This window comes from Phalacrocorax aristotelis, chromosome 5 (genome assembly GCF_949628215.1).
Source record: "Phalacrocorax aristotelis chromosome 5, bGulAri2.1, whole genome shotgun sequence".
NCBI lineage: Eukaryota > Metazoa > Chordata > Aves > Suliformes > Phalacrocoracidae > Phalacrocorax > Phalacrocorax aristotelis.
Window position 1 is genome coordinate 57,369,650 of NC_134280.1, and position 19,565 is coordinate 57,389,214.

Consider the following 19,565-nt stretch of genomic DNA (forward strand, 5'->3'; position numbering starts at 1 on the left):
GCAGCACTATTTTAGGACACCACCTAGGTGAAGAATCCTTATTGCCCTGTTTTTAGCACTGGAAATTTAAAAGATTATGTGTTTTGAAGGACAGCTCTTCTGGCTTGATGCTGATCCTATATTGTATGGATTTTCAGTTTTTCAGTCATTTCAGTTGCCACCAAGAGGTCAGAATGTGTCATCTTGAAGAACCACACATTGGACAGCCAACCACAGCGGGTTTATCACCACCAGACCAGTTCTGATGGTTCAAGGAAGAACCCCACATTTCATGTCAATGAAGAGCAAACCTTTCACTGTCCTCAGGATGTGCCTGCATTGCTCAGGTGAGTGCACACTGTAGAGGCAGGGTGGGTAAACTAATGTGGGCACCAAAATCATGGATCCATGTATAAGTGTGCTTGTTTAAATATACTTCCAGTATCTCTATCCTATACTGCAATCTCAGTTGTTTAAACCACTCTGAAGCACTGAATCTTTGAAATCTCATCATTTCATAGTCTCAGACATCTGGTAAACTCCATCTGTGCTATGGAACTATGCTATTTCAAGGTCATGCATTGCAGTAAGTGATTCCTAGTGCATTTTGGTCCTGTGTGGATTTAGAGTTCTCACAATTAACCAGACAGCTCCCTGCGTCCGGCTGAGGTACAGAAATACCGGGACAATGAATTCTAGAAAAATCGCATCAGAGAATTAATCCATGGGAATGGGTCGTGAAGGGTAAAGGGAAATAGAAATTAGGCTATGAGTGGCCTTACAAAAAGTGAGTTTATAGGAAATAGCAGAGTTGGCAGTTCGCTAAGGAAATGCTGTGAAGCACAAGCACACACCACCTTAGTGCAAAAGAGGGACAGGAATTTTAGTAAGACCAGAATGACTCAATCATTAGCTCCCCTTTGATCTCAGTGTAAGAAGGGAACGTGCAGAAACAGAAATGTAGGTCATCATACTAAGGAGTTATACTAAAATGGTAATACAAGCCTTTTTCATGGAAATTACACTGTAAGTTAGCAAGAGGAATAAAATGCAAGGAAAGTATATAAGTAAAAAAAGGGAGTTCAGGCTTAGGTGTTGCACAATACCAAGAAACAAGGGAAAGCACCAGGGAGGGAGGAAGTAATTTATTTTTTCATTCTTTTCTAATATACTTAACTGCAATCAAAAATAACTAACAAATTCTTGTCTACATATGGAACAATGCATGTGTTGTTTCTGAAATACATTCCCTCTTCTTAATTTTTGTGGCTGTTTGGAAGTCTTGTTTTCTCTCCCAGCATGCAGCTTCTGAAAATGTAGGACATGTGCTTTCTTGTTTCATCATCTAGGTTATTACTGAAATATTAAACAACACTAGACTGGGTCAGGTCTTCGGGATAGTTGTGTGGTACTATCCTCAGTTTTGTCAGTGAACCGCGGAAAATCACCAGGTCCAGTGTTCCCACCTGCCCTGCTCCCACGTTAGTGCTGCCATCTAACATAAGACAGGGAACTAGCCTGTTTATAGGCACATCATGAAAGACAATATCAGAAACTTTACTAAAATCAAGATACAGAATGCATACTGCTTCCTCCTACTCAAATGCCTGCTAATGGATCATAGGAGAGAAATACTTTGATTTGACACAATTCGTTCTTGGAGAAGAACATATTGGTTGTCAGTTACCTCCTTGTTTTCTTCCAGGTATTTACAAATAGTTTAATAATTTGTTTTAATACTTTTTTCGAGAGAATGAGATTAGAGTGACTTATCCATAATACTCTACTCTTCCTTTTTTCCCTTTTTAACATATTTATCCTCTTCAGGCTCCTGGACTTCTCACCTGCCTTCTTAAAATGTTGAGGGTAACCACCAGTGCCTCTGAGACCGCTTACCATGTACTTGACAACAAATGTTGTCAGGCCCAGCTGATTTAGTCCAACCTCCTCAAGTAATTTCTCACCCTTTCTTTCTCTGTTCAAGCGTAAGTGTCACAATTAAGTGGATCTAGAAGAGCAGTGCTGGTGTGGGAGCTTTGTGAGTAGTGGAAATGCAGCTTTGACATTGCAGCTGTCTTGGCTGCACTGCCTTACTGTCTCCAGGAAAGCAATAGAAGCTAAGATGTGCCTACAAACCCTCAGATTTTTTACAAGGTGAGTGACACAGGTTTCTTGGGGCAGGTGGCAAAAACTAACTGCCTCTTTCCATTTTGGGGCAGCAGGATCATGCATGACTGAAAGGTATGTGAAAATCTGGCTCTTCCCAGCTTGAGGGTCAGGGGCTGTTTTGGATATCCAGGCATTTCCTACACAAGAACTATCTTTTTGTTATCCTGCCTCTCTCTCATCGCTCTGTGGGAACATCGTAAATGTAAGAAAGCAAATAGGCTTATGAGCGTTAGGGGAAAATAAGAAGCTTCTTATATCCTGTACAAGGGGAAAAGAAACCAGTAGCGTTTAGCCTTTTGGTGGTGAAGAAAGAAATCCCCCAGTTTCTGTGTCTTGTTTGGGGCAGAGGGTCCAGTCATACTGTGGTACATGAAGCAGCTGTGTGCATTGATTAAGGGAGCTCATTTTTCTGGCCAAGGAAATCCAGCTGTGGTTTGTGGAATTGTCTTTCACAGCTCTGCCAGTTACTTCCCATCTGAAATCCCCCAGATTGTGGAGGCAGTGGGCACAGTGAATTCGGCTGCCGAGCACCATCAGGCTGCAGGGCGTTCTTCCACCGTGTAACATGAAAGAGGGGCAGCTCACTGGGGTGCGATCGTGAGCCTGGCACGTTGCGGGTCCCCCAAACTGCCCTCATGCAGGTGGCACGTACTGCCTTTGGGGACGCACACTGAGACGCACATGGGGATGGAGAGTTGCAGGTGTTACCTCAGCTCTCAACCCTGAACTCGCCACCCACGGGTTCACTGCAGCAAGTCAGGAGCTGCAGGGCTCTGCAGCAGCCCTCTCAGGCCTTGCCCCATCCCTCTGGCCCAGAGATAGGTCTCAGAAGATGCCATGATGACCCCTGTGACAGTCTTGGGCAGCTCTCTGCAAGCAGCACAAAGAGCAGCTGAGGGCACAAGTGGGGCTCGCCAGCCTCTGGGGAACGCTCTGGTGTGGTCCCCGACTGTGAGGAAGACATGCCAGCGGTGACCACAGTAGACAGAAAGAGGTCTGCAGTGTAAGAGATTGAAGGCACCACGTTTCACGGTACAGCATGGACATGGTCACTCTGCTCTTGAGGGCCCTCGAGCTGAACAGCAAGGAAATGCCATCTGCCCCGAGCTTGCTCCTGCTGTGTATCACAACCAGCGGTTGTACCCCTAGTTACTCACTTTATCTGGGAAGAGACTAGAAAAGGTTCAGTCTCCTTTCCAATAGAGTAAGGGTCTTCTTGCAAGCAGTAATTTAGAGGTGACTTGTGGGGAAATTTTCTTTTGGGCTTGCTCTCACTTTTTTAACATCTGTGGGGAAGGTCTAAAATGTACTAGTTTGGGTTTCTTTTCTGCTTCTCTTTTATCTTAGCACTATCATGACCTATATCTATAAATAAATACATAACGTCTAAATATATGAGAAAAAAAATCATGATTGGATTGCTTGCTTTGCTAGAGGATTGCCTGAATGCCTTGGTGTGCAAAACCTGACGTGCTCACTACAGAACTGACGCTGGTGCGTTTTCTAAAATAAAAATAAATTCACCCACATGTTCAATTGCTCAGTGCAGTTATGTGTGTGTAAGGGAAAACATACATCATCATAAACTTAAACAATCTTGTCTAAAAATCCTATAGCTACACAGTTTATTTTACTCTTTTCTCTTGGGATGTTATTGTTTTGTAATTACTACTGGGTTTAAACACATCTGAATTGCTAAAGTAATCATAATAATTAATAAAAATTGACAAGCCCATCTTAAAAATGACAGCAAAAAATATAAGGACATATTATTTTTCCTTTGTAAACCAATTTCAACCTCAGAGAAAATGGCACATTTTGAAGTGTTTACTACAGACTACATTACTGGAATAGGTAGATACAAAAATAGATGAACGTTTATAAAAAGCTGTAGCTACTTGGTTGAAAATAGTTTTATTTCTTACTCAGATAGAAACCAGTAAATGTGTCTGAGGAGAAATGGCTTATAATGATTACCCAGAAACTAAGAGAGAAGTGTGACAAATAGTTCACATCTTTTATATATGGAACAATTACTGCCTGTTTTATTCTGATTTAGGTCTTACATTCTTATCCCAAGGAAAAGCAAATTTTTTATAGTTGTTCTCCCTAGCTTCTTGTTTTACAGCTTTAAGACACCTGCTTTCCTCCCATCTTCTTACCGTCAGCAGTGGAGTTCTTGGTGGGAATTGCAGCTCATGGATCTCCTTAGGTCACAATACCCACGCAGTACTGGGGAATGTTTAAGGCCTGCTTGAGCAAGGTAAATAAACAAGTGCCACCATTAGGTATACAAATAATTCTAAGTTAGTGGAATAACTCAGTGTTAAAGTTACCTACCATGCTGACTCATGTCCCAGTGATTTTGTAACTTTTTTTCTGTGATAAGCCTGTGAACAAGTTTTCTTTTAAATAAGCTATTATGTTCTCACAGAGCACTTTTAGCTTTCAATATGTCACTTACTGCATACACATCTTCTAACCTTCCAAACCCACATCTTTGCCAGGCTGCCAATGTGAAATAAAGATCTGGATCTTTCCCCTGAGCACTTCCTGAAATCTTTTTTTTTCCTGCCATTATATAAAGCACTGTGGTGCTCTTTCATTTAAGCTTGCCATCTGGATGTCATTCTTGATTTTGTCTCTTTTTAACTATGCGTATTCAGGCTAGACCTGAAATGACGCAGCTTCTTTCTATGTAATGATTCTAAAAGCCGTACTTTCCTTCCCAGGCGTTTCATCAAAACTTTGGTCATGTCTTCATCATCTCAGGTCTTGGTATTTCAAGTTCTTCCTCTCTGTTATGAAATCCTGTGTTTTCTACCTCCCTAAGGATATTCAAACTGGTGCTGCAAAATTTGCTTTCCTGATTGCATGGGTCATACAAAACCCCTTTCAAGTCATCTTCCACTGCTGCCTTGTATCAGTCACAAGTTTCTTGTCTTCACCTTTTAGGCACCTCACCACACAGCCTTTCCTACGTTAGCTGATCTTGAAATCAAACTTAGTGTGTGTTGTATCCTCATCTCCATGTCCTTATTCACATTCAACCCCTTGTCTCCTGAAACCAGCCTCACAGCAAGAGCTCCTGATCTCTGCTGGGGCTGAGTGCAGGGAGTAGACTGGCACTTCCAGGGCTGGTTCTGCCCCGGCTGCCCCAGTACCCTCCTCTGAAGGGTCTAGCTTCTATCCATTGACAGCACGGGGAGTACAGGACAACTGTTTCATGTATATAATTGCTATGATGCACAGATGTTTGAACGAACACCCAAGGCTTTAGACAATAACATCTCTGTACTTGAGATTTTCTCCCTCTACCTATGTTTGCACAACAAAGAGAAAAAAATTCTTACCGGGATCTTTGGATACATCTATAAAACTACATAAAAAATGCTGTTCATTAATTGCTGGCCATCTCTTGTTTTTCTGTCATCATTACCTTGTGCTTTGCAAGAATATCACTCTATCTGTGAAACTGGATTTCATTACCAAAATGAACACAAATGTTTGTAACAAACACAAAGAATTTGACAGTTATAGTTTTTTGCAATAGAATCTTTTTAAAAGTAATGGATAGTTGTGTTAATTGTTTTAATCCCTTAACATATCTGTCAATGTTGTTTAAAAAAAACAACAAGATTTTCTTGTAGAATTCACAAGATTGGATAGCCACATCAGTGAGAATGGCTATTTAAAAGGATACATAAATATTCAGTGAGGATAGGTATTCAAAAGATTATGGAAACCTAAAAAAAGATAAGGGAAAATAAAAATGTGTGGCTTTCTATGTATCTCTAAACCAAGAAATCAGATATCCTGTTGCAATAGTTTGCACAGAGATTAGCATGTTCTTAAAACTCGCTTAAAATCTGCTTTTCATGTCAGTGCCATTCCTGACAGTGCAGTTTACTAGTTACTGTACTAATAGCCAACTCAGAGATTGTAACTGTATTTTTATTAAAAAAACACCTAATACTCAATAAGCCAGCTGCAGTTCAATTTCTGTTTTCACTTCATCATAGTCTGCACTTTGGTATTTCTTAAGCTAGAGAATGTAACTAAGAATTAGGAGAGAGGGCTTGTCTGCTGGCTTAATACTCACACAGGTTCCTGACCCTGACAGTGGCCAGTAAGTGATTCGTAGGTGAGAGCACCAGAACCAGGACTCGTGGAAAGTATCTCGTTTCTAATAACTAACCTGCCTCGACACTGCCAGTGTTTTAGAAACTTCCCGACGCAAACCTGTGTCCCTGATCGCTGTGCTTAGTAGCTGCTTTATGCTCTGTGACTTTGTCTATCCTTTTGTCACTCAGATGCAGTTTTGTTTTCCACAGCCCCTTGTGGCAGTGACTTCCACAGTTCCATGATTGTGTCTGTGGAAAACAATATCTTTTTTTGTTCAAACTTGTTTCTTCATGCTATCGCTGGGTGTCCCTTAGTTCTCCTACTTTGAGACTTTGTTCAACATCTCTGTGCTGCTTAGGACTTTACAGACCTTTGTTATATCTCCCACTCCCTTATCTTTTTTTCCAAACTGGAAAATCTTAGACTATGTATTCTGTCCTGTGGGAGTTGTTCCTTATTTCTGATCAGCCAGGGCAATACAGAAACGGATGTGAAAAAGCGGCTTATCACTATGGAAGAATATCAAACCAAGGGGGCCTGCCATTTCTCTTCCAAAATGCAGCTGTGAATCCCAGTGGCGAAGGGTTTCCCTCGTTTCCCTCTCATACAGTTACCCCATTAATTCATGAGGTATCAGTTTGTTTCCTCTGTGTCAAACGCTCCTCCCTTCCACTGAACCAGAACAAGCGTTGAAAGATGTTATTTATTATGTTGTTTTTGTTTTTACAGTTTTGCTTTTTTTTAAGCAGAGAAATCCAGTGCAAGAACTGCAATGTTCAGCATGACAAATTAGGAAATGGTAGGATCAAGTTTACGGGTACACCATTGATTTATTCCCTGTGTATATACGGTATCATGCTAGTTCTTAATTAGCTCCACAAGACGTTATTTCTCTGTTAGTCACTGTCAGGCAGACAGCTAACTAACCAGGTCTGTGCAGGGAAGGAGGCTCCTGCCTGTGGGACCCTCGCCTCATTTGTTGCAGTGCCAAAGTGTGTCAAATGCAGAAAGTCTGGGTTTCTTGGGTGAATAATAGAAGCCTACCTGGATTGCTGTCCCTGCCTCCCCACACAGCTTCAGTGTTGTACTGGGCAAGTCCCTTCAACAAAGCTTCCATACGTGGTCGCTCCTTCTCTTTTTGTTTTTTTTCCAGGTTGGAGGAGTGTGTCTACACAGACTTGTTGGCGTGGCTACGCCATTCAGGAATGCGATCACAACTGACAGTTCTGTGCTGGCAAAAGGCTTGTACGTATGTTTATATATGTACAAATGATATGATTTTACTGCTATATTTGTCTTCTAAAAGAAGGGAAGGAGGGGAAGAGAAGAAGGATTTACCTGAAAGTGGGTCTACTAGCAGAAGTTCTGCTTCTTTGTAGTATGTGCAGTGGCCGCATAGGGTTTTGGATGTCCAGAAACATGTCAGACAGTAAATTATTACCAAAATATGTAGGTCACTACTTAAAGTGGTAGGTAGTGACTATACCACAGGTTGCAGCCCAAGTGCTCTGACTGTGTACAGAGAAGAATAAGCGTGGGACTGTGACCCTGGGTACCACTCGGGAGGAGAGGGTGGCCTTGATCTGAATGGCCTAAATGAGCGGGAAACCCATTCACGTGCATGGTCACAAGAAGACCTGATGCAGACTGCGGAAGGGCTAAAGCCTCCATGACTTTTTTCCCCCCCCTTTCCCTCCTGGTGAAACTGTGCCAGACATTAACGACGCTTTGGCCTTAACCCCCTCCGTGCCTGGCTCGGCATCTGTCCGCAGGGGGCTAACACCTCCCTCCCCACCTCGTGGGCACTCAGAGGGGTTCATTAATGCTGAGGAAGCACCCCGCGGCGGGAGGGCGGGCGCCCCAGTGCAGCCCCGTGAGGAAACCAGTCTTTGCCTCTGCAGCGCTGTTTGGAGGGAGAGCGCGGAGCGGAGGGGTGACCCAGGGACCCCAACGGAGAGCTGTGGTGCCGAGGAGCTGGATCAGGGTACCGGGCTGCTGCCCCGCTGGGCTCGGCCCGGCTCCCCGAGGGGTCCCGCTGCCGCCGGGCCGGAGCGGCAGGCCCCGCCCCCTCGTGCATATAGACGCTGTCATTACCATGCTGATGCGGCGGGCCCCGCCCCCGGCGGCCATTTGTAGCCGCGGCGCCCTGGCTGCGGGGGCGGGCGGTGCTCGCTCGGCTCGGCTCGGCTCGGCTGAGCTCGGCTCGGCGCTGTCGGCGGCGCGTAGGGGCGGCGGGGCCTGTGGCTGCTCAGCCCCGGCGGGCCGAGGAGGAGGGAGGAGGAAGAGGAGGGAGGCAGGCGCCGGACCCGGCGGCGGCGCTGCCGCGATCGGCTCCGCTCGGCTCCCCCATGGCCGCGGGCTGCAGGGACGGCCCGGGGCAGGAGAAGTACCGGCTGGTGGTGGTGGGCGGCGGCGGCGTGGGCAAGTCGGCGCTCACCATCCAGTTCATCCAGGTGAGGCGGGAGCCGCTCCACCCGGCCGCGGCGCCGGGGCCTGGGCGCTGCCCGGCGCGCAGCGCGGGGGGGCCGGGGCCGGCGCGGCGGGCGGCAGCTCCCGGAGGCGCCGCGGGCTGGTGGCGGCGGCGGGTCTCGCCGCGCTGCCGGGCGGGGAAGCGGGAAGCCAGGGGCGGGGAGGCGGCGGCGTGACCTTGAGGGGCCCGGGGCGGCGGTTGGGGCGCGGCGCTCGGGGCGGTGCGAGCCCCCGGGAAGGTTCTGGAGGGCGGGAAGGGGCGGAAGCCGCCCCCGGCCCGACGGGCGCCTCCGACGGGGGCCGGCGGCGCTGGGGTGGGGTTGCGCCCCGCCGGGACCGCGGGGCGGCCAGGGGTGTGGGACCGGTGGGCTCCCGGCGGCGCGGGTGGGGTCCGGCCCCGCGCTCTGCCCGGCGGCGGGCAGCCGCGGGAGCAGGGGTGCTTGGAGTCCGGCTCCCACATAGCCGCTGCGGGGCCGAGCCTGCGCCTCTTGTGCCGGGCCCGCGAGGGGGAGAAAGGTCCGGGAGTCCCCCAGAGAGGAGGGGACGTGCTGTGCTAGTGCTGATCGGCCGCCGCCCCCCGAGCTCTGGCTGCTGATGCTTCAACTTCTGGATAATCCAACTTTTTTTCCTATGCGTTTTTCTAGTAAAAAACATCACAGAATAGGTGATGTAAAGTGTGCGTATCAGCCTTGTGAGGAGGAGCCCTTTTTCCTGCCCCACCACTAATTCAGCCATACCCCCTTTATTTATTTCCATTTTCTGCCCTGTTGCGTTTAGTGTTTCTGCTGCTGTCACAGGAGCGTTATTGACCTACCTCTTTCTGTTTATGGTGGAAGGAGAAAAATAGTTGCGTTCTGCTTGCTTGTATTGCTGGTAGCAGACGAGCAGAGAGAATGACTTTTTGTTTTGTTTCCTTCAATTCCACCGAGAAGAGGCTCTTTAATATTCTACCAACCCTTAAGGTAGACCGTTTGACAGCAAGCTTGTCTTCAATGCTTGGGGAAATGATATTCTCCAAAATTGTTATGTTAGAACAGACGATCTGATAGCAAATAGATTTATGTTTTTACTTCCTATTTTCTTCACTAAGGCATGCGCCCATGTGTTCGTTAGCTGTAATATTCTGCCGAGAGTTTAAGCTCTGTAGCATAGACTAATTAACTACATAGAAAACAGCAGTTTCGAAATCTGGGTAAGTCCCAGATACTGAATGCTTAGAAGATCTGGTATTGTACAGGATATTAAAATAATTGATGCTTTAGGAGAAGTAGTTCTTTGGAAATTAGTTTGAACGGTGTGTTTGAGGTGGAATGTCAGTCTGTGGCACAGGTGCCTCGTTTGTCGGACGTGTAGGTAGCTAGTCAGATACTGGTAAGATGCTGACTGGCTGGGCTGTTTGAAGGTGATGGGGCTAGAACAATTGCAGTTCTCTTGGTCTGTGTGGATTAAATTCCTCATTGCTTTTATATGCCTATAATTAATAATTGTGGTTGACTGAAGCTGGTTTAGAGTGCCATTCACTCAAATGTGGTACTACTGCTTTAGGTGGTATTGCCTGCGTCTTCCTGTGGAAACCTAAACTGGTGTGACAGTAATGTGTGCAGCTGGATGTGACTTATGCTCAGTTCTGAGATGCTGCTGTCTTGGAAAACATTGCCAAATGGATCTCTGGAGTCCCTGGTCATGTTAAAGGCTTTTGGATAATTAGAACTTCTCAAAAGATAAAAAAAAATTCTTTAATTTCTATTGAAGATATAAAGAGAGAAGAAAAAAAGTGAAGCTCACATTTAATGTCATGATATGTCCATTTATTTTAATAACAGTAAGGTTCTCCTGAGTACTGGATTATTTCAATATTTGAGTGCTGGTATATATTCATCCTTTGAAGTAAAAGCTTGAGCTACACCCCTGAAGAAAGAAAAGTTTTGGCTCAAGTGCTGTGACTGACACTTGTCTTCCAGGGAATATCTGTAAAAGAGGAACCTGTGTCTGCTTTGTCACATATAAGAATCTCTGCAAATTAATAGCAGAAAAAGGAATAGCTCACTTTGAAAGAGTGGAACAGCACTGTAGCATTGAGCTGACATGTTACAGGTGAATTTTTCAAAACAACTTATTGTCAGTTTGTATTAAATTACCTACATATTTTTGCTCTCTCAGCTGTTTCATCTTGAGATAAAATCTTGCCACCACAAAGTGTGGTTTAGAAGAAAATTCAACCTTCTGAAAACAATTAGAAATACCTGGGAAATAAGGACTTTCTGAACAGAACCTCAGGTGCCTTAGAGAAAAGCTTTATATTGTTTCCGTGTAGTTGTAGTGTAGTTACAGACAATAAGAGATGAGGCTTGGTGTATTATTTATATACCACAGTATCTTCCTGAGCTCTTAAAGCTTGTGATGTTATCGAGCGTGTGCGATGCCACGCAGCCACTTCTGAGTTTCTGTATGGCAAGTGTATTGCCGAATACATTGTTTGTCTTTTATGACTGCATAGAAACTGCTGCAAATTGTTTTAAAATTGATTACAAGCAAGTCATGTGCTTCATTTTTGGAATTTCTTAGGATTAAGTGACAAACTCGTAGCTGCCCTTGCTAGACATGGATCAGTAGTAGCTCTTGCTACATGACAAATCTTGATGTCAGTGAAGGATTTCAATTCTCTTTTGCTTCTTTATTGCTTGTCTTCAAAATGTGGCTGTTACCAGCTCAGTTTTGAAGCTTAAAAAGGAAGATTTCTTCTGATATTAGCAAGTATTTCCACACTTGATCTTGCTTTCCTATAATCCTGTATTTCATTTTCAGTAGATCGGTACTTAAGTACAGTTACTCTTGCGTCCACTTCAGCACTGCTGATTATTTTCCAGTAGGCAAGACTACTGGGGTGATAGGATGTCATGGGAAAGCATGTGCTGTGATTTATGCCGTATCTTTGAAAAACTACAGAGGATTCATATTTGAAAATGGGAGAACTCTTCTTTCATTTCAGATTAAATAAATGAAAACAAGCAGAGCCAAGGATGCAGGAAGAACCAGTTCATCTTCTTTCTTTTGCCAGCTTTCTGGGATTTGTGCACAGTGCATCCGTCTTTTCCAGCCTTGTTTAGGTATTGGTGGTGAAACAAATAGCATTCGTTCTTATAACAGTAGTAATGGCTGAGGTTGGACTCTTGTTGTGGTAGTGATCAGCACGTGAAGTTCTTCTGTGCACAGTGTCCTGTGTGCAAGAGTATCAGTTCCTGAAGATTGTTGTGCCTCAGTTTGAGCTGAAATAACAACGTTTTGTAAGGAGGCTGAGTGAGCAAACCCATGTCATACAATCAAAGTTCCTGCATGTACTGGGTTCAGCATCATTGTGCAGTAGGAATGGTGCATGAGATGTAACTGGTCACTTGTGTATAATTGCCTGTGATCTTGAGTTCACTTTTCAGAAGCTCATCTAACAACTTGGAGAAACTTTAGAGTACAAATTAGCAGATCAAAGCTTTCAGTGGTTAGATGACTGGTGTTCCTCAAAATTCTTCCTCTGGGGAGATAAACACTGCTCAATATTGCTGTTGGTGGGTCAGGATTTCATCCTGGAAATATCAAATCATTTCCTTTAAATCAGGATATGATATATGAACTTACTGCTGTTGAGTCTGTGCACTGTTAAGACAGGAAGTGAAGACGTTTTAATTCTAGAGGAGAGTTGATGGGATCTATTGCAACCATAAACTTTAGGAAAAGCAGCAGTGGATGATAGTTCAACATTATACCGCAGTATCCTGTAAAACTGTATGTGGTAGAACAAAGTATTCCTTCTCTTACTTAAACATGATGCTCACATCCCAAGAGGCAGAAAACTTTTAAAAAGCATTGCAGCCAGTTAACTGGCCTCTTAGCAGGCTGATATATTTGGGAGTGTGAGCTGTGCAGAGCACACAGCTGTTGCCACAATAGCTTTTCTCCAGCTGTCATGCAGAGGTCTGTCACAAAATACCCCACATTCCCTTCTAACCCAGCCCTTTGTAATATTCAGGTTTCCTTGCTCAAAGGGAATACAGCCTAGCAAATACCTAATCACCCTCTACATTTTTTTTTTATCCTGCAGTTGCCATTTTTTTATGCTTTTTTTTTTTCTGTTAAACTGAACAATGTATACTTAGCTTTAGCAGTATACAGCAAGAAAACCACTAATATTTTATTCTTTCAAATCTGCTCTGCAAGACAGTGGATGCTTTTGATCAGAGTTGTTAATTATTTGTCATACTGTTTTCCTCTTAATAAAACTGTAGCTTTTGTTTTCTGTCAATGATGTATAATTTTGTGTACGCAGACTTTGGTGACTTACAAGAATGTATTAGTTAATAAATGTCACTAGAACCATGAGATGGTGTTGACTGGATGTAATTCAGTGTGGGTGAGTTGAGCTTAAGTTTGTCAATCAGCTTAATGTTAACTACGGTTACACATGAATGTGTTTGAGACTGCTAAAACGCTTAATGTGATACAAAATGTATGTAGGGGTTCTGTGTTTGGGTTTTTTTGTTTAATTAGTTCATGCTGTATTACAAATTTGACAGTAAGAATTAAGCTTGTAAAAATGTTTTTCAGACTGCTCTTAAACTCCCGGTAACAAGTTCTGATTGGAGCTGAGCTTACTGTTGTACTAACTAGTGAGTAAAACAAGTCTGATGTAGATTTGTTGTGTCTTTAATGTTAATATCAGACACTTGTCTAAAAGCAAGCATATATGACTTGCAGATGGGTGGTGAGCAGCTGTTCAGACTTTTTTTTCCCTTTCCTTTTCCAAGCTGCTACTTTGATAAAACTATTAGTTCTCATTAACTAGCAATAAAGCTACAGGTGCGTTATCTCAGCATATCTTTTATCTCTGATATAGCTGTTGGGCAAGAAAATAGCTTGTTCTGAATTTTATGGTAAAGCTCTAAAATAGAGTAGTAAGCAGATTGAAAAGCAACAACTGAAAATGCAGCTGGTGTTTGAGCCAGCATGCTAAATGTTTGACAGACCCCGGTGTCTCGGTATACTACTTCTGTATGCTAGACTTGGGGGATCTGCAAATCCCCCTGCAGTTTCTGGGTATTCTGATTAACTGTTGCTGACCATCAAAAAAAAAAAAAAAGGTCCTCAAGTAAGTGCATAAGAATATCAAAGGAATAAAATGCCATGAATTCCAGGCTGCAGATTCATGCAGGGCTATGCTAGGACTGGTATGCTTACATTTTGATAAAGTGTGGGGCCTTCTTATGGTAAGTAGTAGTACAGTGTAACACAAGGTGATAGAATACAGTTCTGGAGAGCAAGCAACTGATTGTTGACATCTATTGAGGTTAAAGGTAGGAAATAAAAATCCTAATCGAAACAAAGCACTTGTGATGCAGTCACCTGGAATAATAAGGGCTGCTTGTTGCATTTCTTTTGAAACTTGAACTGCTTGGCTCCTTGCTTTCAAAAGTACTGCTACCAAACAACAGGTATGTCTCACTCTGGTTAGTTGTAGCCCTACAGCCTGGGAAATGTAGTAAGTGACTTCAGGCTTGACTTGCAGGCAAGAAGGGAGCATTGGTTTGCATGTTAGTGTTCTGGTATAGCTGGCAATGGTATAATGCATCATAAATTGCCAGCAGCAATGCCATTTATGAATGTACATATAGGGTAGAACTGAGCTGGGTTCAAAAGCTGGCATAAATTTGGAGTAGTGCTTAAACTTTGAGATACTGATCATTCTGGTATTGAGGAATTTAAAATCCTTTCCCAAAGTGAAATTCCTTTGGGATAACTTAAACCATACTGCAGTCAGAAAGCACCTTTCCATGTGTTAACCCCTAGCAGCAGTTGCTTATATAGCAAGTAAATATTGACATACCTTTTGGTTTATCAGGTTGTCTCCTACTGCCACTTGCACAAGGAGTACTGGCACAGCTTCCCAGATTACTGGCTGCCGTGCCCTTTGCACTGTTAGGGATGAATAGGCAGCCGCTGGCCCATAGCCCTGTTCCTCCTTCCTGTGCTAGAGGGAGAGGCTCCTGCTTCTGGTTTTGGCTGAAACTATGAATTCCAGTATGCAGTAGAGGTGGTAGAGGGTAACTTTTATAAGTAGAGCCCTTATGTTGAGAGAACTTTGAAGGACCAGAATGGCTCGTGTTTGTATACCTTACACAACCTGTCGGCATTTACTGAAAGCACTACCAGCACTGAAATGTGACCGAGCTTCTTGATATACCCAGCTTCATGAAGTGAAATGTAACAGTCTTCCTGCTAGCTGGTAGGAAGGTAGGTTTTTTGCAGACCTTCCTAAATGAGTCACTCTTCAGGTCTAGACTGGTAGGACACAAGTGGATAATTTAACTGTTGGTTCTGACTATTCAGGTGTCTTAACTGCACTGATTTGGTAGTCTTGTCTTCAGTTATGGCTATAAGCACTGTTAAAGGAAAATGTAACATCCAGGTAAATTATTACGAATGTGTTCTATTTCAAGAAGTATTAAAAATTGAATTAAAAATTAAATCACCCCTATAATTGCCCTCTTTTTTTTTTTTTACTTTTTCCAGTTGTTTTGCATAAAACATGCCCAAAGATTTCTGGATGTAACTTTGGTCAACCGAGACAAATTTTTACTGAAAGGGGTAAACCGAACGTGCTCCACATTGAAAAGTGTAGTTGTAAATAATACAGTTAGGCAATGGTTGCCTGGCAAATGGTTTTCCTTGCAAAGTTGCTGGAGTTGGGTCTTGAAATGCTGACAGATAGTAGCAGTACCCTGTTAGTGCAAATTGACAGAGGTGAATTGGATCTTGGGTGAATTATTTCTATCTGAGCAGTGAGTGAAGCCCTACCTTATTTGTCTTGAACTGTATCTTTCTTTACTAAGAGAGTTATGCCCTGTGACTGTAAACAAATTTTCCTCTTGGCTCCTTTTTACCTTCTGTTCTTTGCCATTTTTTATGTTCTGTCTCACAGCTTGAGTGATTGCAGCTTGGGTCCAGGATAGCCTGTAAGGCACTCCATGGGAACAGGTAATACAAAAGAAAATATTTCTTTCCTCTCTTTATAACTTAATTACTTGAAGTAGATAGCAGACAAAAAGGATGTTTTCTTAATCTGTTTGCTTTGCCTTTTCTTACTTATTCTCTGATGAGGACATACCATGCACATACTTAAGCTAGTCACATCCCAGTGTATAAACTGCCTGATATGCATCACTGCTTCTAGATGGAACTTCCATGAGATTACAGCCACTTTCTAACATAGGTTGCTTGCTTTTACTAGTTGCTTCTAAGAGGGCTGGCTGGAATGCAGCGCACTGGCTGTTCGTGGTTAAGTTAAAGGTCACATATTCATGTTTGAAGTATCTGATCTTGCGACTAATCAAGCATTGTGCGCAATGGTGCCCGTCATTAAAGCGAGGTCAGGGTTTCTTATCAGCCATTGGAAAGGGAAAGGCTGGAGAACTTGCACTTTAGCTGTCCTCAGGTATACACCGAGCCTCCAAGCTGAGCTGGGTGCGGGTTACTGAGGACAACTGTGGTGCGCTTCAGTAGTTAGGTGGGAAGTGCTGTAAGCTGTACCTGTTGGAGATGGAGATCCTTTTGGATCATTTTCTGTGGTGATTTTTGTAAAAAAAAAAAAAAAAACAACCCAAATGTGCTCACACAAAAGCTCACAAAGGTCCAAAAAGGAGGAGGTACAGTTCCAGCGTGGAGCTTCCCAAAACCTTGATGGAAGGCAAGGGCTCTGTGTGTGGCCATGAGGGCTATGCTGAAGCTGTGGCAGGTTGGAGCAGTGTGCTGGTGCAGCTGGAGAAACTGGAAGGCCTTGAAAGTGAGGGCAAGGTAATTGTTTATTTGCTTTTTAGAAGGGACAGCACAAGGCTAAAGAAATGTTTTAACTTTTCAAGCATGAAGAACAGGGCTTTGCTGTAACTGAGGGTTTAATTGGATAAGTTAGTACTACCAGTAGGGACAAATGCTCAACAGGTCTCCGTGCCACCACAGCAATTTACCACTATGCCTATTTACTCCATCCAGTTCACTGAAACTCTGCAAGTACTCAGAGTTAAAAATAACCAGGGAACGTTTTTACCCGGGATCAGTTACCCTGTCTGGTTCACTGTGTGGCTCTGCAAACAACTTCATCTGGCAGTCGTGCTTGTTTAACCAGACCTGCATCAGCTTCTCAGTTGTGTCCAGAAAGTAAATTGTAGTTTCTGGAGAATCTAGAGAGGAGTGAGCTCAGATGGTAGGAATGTATGCAAAAGGGTGCTATTAAAGATAGCATAAAGTACTAGCTGCTAGGACCAGCGTGCATAATAATTAACTAGATGTTGGCACTGACAGATAAAAATGCTACAGTTCAGGCAAAAAAAAAAATTAGTGTAACGCTAATAACCAAAGTATTCTGCAAAGATCTTTATGCAGAAGACATATGAGAAGTGTTATTTCTCGGCAGATTAACCTTAGGTACACATTCATAACTACCATCTATGCCACTTTCCTCAAGCCTTTTAAGCCAGAAAATAAACTGAGCTTCCCCAAAACTTACAGGAAGATTGTTTTTTCCAGTCCTGTTCTGAGTATTTTGTAACTGTAGTGATACAGTTTGTTGAGTCACTAGTTATATTTGTTAGGAAAAAGTGAAATTGTAAAAGCACTGCAATTACCATTTTGAGTTTTTCTGACAAAAATGACTTGCTTAACTCATACCACAGGGCATCTTCAGCATTCCTCATTTAAGCAGATATAAATCTATAAACCTGCAAGCAACTCTGAATATTTTGCTTCTTCTGTGGTAAGTAGACCATTAAATGGTAGGATGCCAGTAGTATATCTGTGTGAAAAATCTGGCATCTTTGGATAGAAAAGTGATCTGCTGAACTTCTTCTGTACTAGCCTTAATTCTATGTAAGTAAGGTAAATGGGATTACAGTAGCATGCACCGCTTGAGGTAGGGGGCTTGTAAATGTTTTTCCTAATAGTATATCTGTTTGTCTCTCCTTTGTGAAGCTCTCTTATAATCATGTGTAAAAAGTAGTTGTTGATAATATACTTGTGTGTGTGCTACCAGCTCTACTACTTAAGAAAAGAGATCTTGTTATAAATGCATGCAATGTTTTCCTCTACTAGATCACACCAAGCAGTCTAACGCGCGCACACACACACACACACACACCCCCCCCAAAAAAAGTAATGGTGTTGTATTTAAAAGGGTTCTGGCTTTGCATGACCCAGCAATACGAAGAACGCAATTGTATTTTAATTTTGTCTTGCAATTTCAGTTGCTTTTTAGGATTTTTTTTCTAGTGGTTTGTCTTCAAAGTCCTGCAGAAAAATAGTATCCTTGCATCTCTCCTGCCTCCCCCGGACTCCAGACAAAGCTATCTGAATCTTGACCTCATGTCGCGATTGAGATTTCTGAGACACAAATATGTGCTGTATCTTTTTGATTTCCCCTACTTTGACTTTCCTTTAACTGAAGTCCCTCCTCCCTGTGAACCAGGTTCTCACCTTACTGGGAGTTCTCAACCTGAGATCTTGCTTGAGGTCTTAAAATACCACTGGTGGAGATGATATCCTCCTGTGCTCAGCAGCACTCCTGCAGTGCTAGAGTGAATTTGGGAGACTTTGTTGGTAGGTTGTATGCCATGCTAAACAACTTCCAGACCCTCAAATTTGAAAGAGTTAGAAAGTAAACCTGTGAAGCCGAAATCCTTCTTAGCACACAAGCAGGGTAAAGCAACTTTATCGGTTAAGCCAAATGTGTCTTGCCCTACAGTCTGAGAGTTTTAAAGCGAGAAGTTTTAAACTCTGGAAATATCTTATTTCTGTCTCTGTAGGGGTAGGATCTTTGTGTGGTGATTTTTTTCTTTTTTTTTTTTCTAGAAATGAAGTGTTCTGCCTGTGGCATCCAATGGATGGACCACTTTGAATGTCCTGCCTTGTTCCTTTTAATGCTGCCTCTTACAGGTTGTCACCAGTCAACAGTGCTGTTGACTGCTTAGCTTTGGTTCAGATGATTGTGCTTCTAGCTTTAAGTCCCAAAGTCTCTTCCCATAAACTAGGGGAAAAGGTATACAAAACCACTGTACAGGCTTGTGTATGGCTGAACTATTTCTCTAGCTTTCGGTGCGATGTTTTATGTTATACAAGTGATACTGCCAACTGCTAAAGTACAAAACCTTCAGGTTCTCTTCTTGTTTGATTGCTGCAATAACTAAACATTTAAGCTCTATTTCATACCTGGTTCATTGGAGGATTAATCATCTGCAGGCACTCTCTGAAAGAAATAATTGGAAGGGGAATTGGGCTGCTTACTGTAACTTCTTGAACATGATTTTAGCCTTAAATGTTACATGAAAACAGGTCTTAAGCAGTAAAGAAAATTTAAGATGCTTCTGCTTTTAGCAGTTATGCAGTTTGTAACTTGCTCTGTTGCATCACTTCAGGCACTGGGGGTGATGCTATAAAAAGGATTGCAAAAACCCAGGTAAAATTCTCTGTAGCTAATGTGGACCAATGCAGTTATGCTGAGATCCGGGCGCAGGCAGAGCGTGTGGGGGAGGGATGGGACAAGCAGCAACTTCTGTGGTGGGTTAACCACTGAAGACGATGTGTGCACAACTGCATGAAGCCTTGTGCAACAGGGGGGAAGTTAACCTGTTCCAGCTCTGCTCAAGATGGAGAATGAGACTTAACAGTGGTTGCTCTTATCATGTAGAGTAAACACAAGACTTGCAAAATGCCTCCTGTGTATAATACTGATGAGTAAGTTATCTGATCAGAGGGTGTTCAGCTGAAGTCTCTGACTTCAGGCTGTGTCA

The 19,565-nt window shown here is 43.2% G+C and overlaps 1 protein-coding gene across 8 annotated transcripts in view; it reads left to right on the forward strand.

Annotated features, from left to right (window-relative positions):
* The first annotated feature begins 276 nt into the window (after positions 1 to 276).
* RRAS2 (RAS related 2) overlaps positions 277 to 19,565 on the forward strand; it is a 52,535-nt gene continuing 33,246 nt past the window's right edge. For 2 of the 8 annotated variants that reach the window (XM_075094736.1, XM_075094737.1), the window contains exons 1-2: positions 8,396 to 8,726; positions 15,710 to 15,765. Coding sequence is in view for 1 of the 8 variants with exons in the window: in XM_075094729.1 (XP_074950830.1) it covers positions 8,622 to 8,726 (105 nt within the window). In the remaining 7 variants the exon portion in view is untranslated. Of the gene's footprint in view, positions 327 to 1,963; positions 2,134 to 4,276; positions 4,412 to 4,432; positions 7,519 to 8,393; positions 8,727 to 15,709; positions 15,766 to 17,456; positions 17,537 to 19,565 lie in introns of those variants that run through there. The other 6 variants (XM_075094732.1, XM_075094735.1, XM_075094731.1 and 3 more) reach the window with 6 other exon arrangements.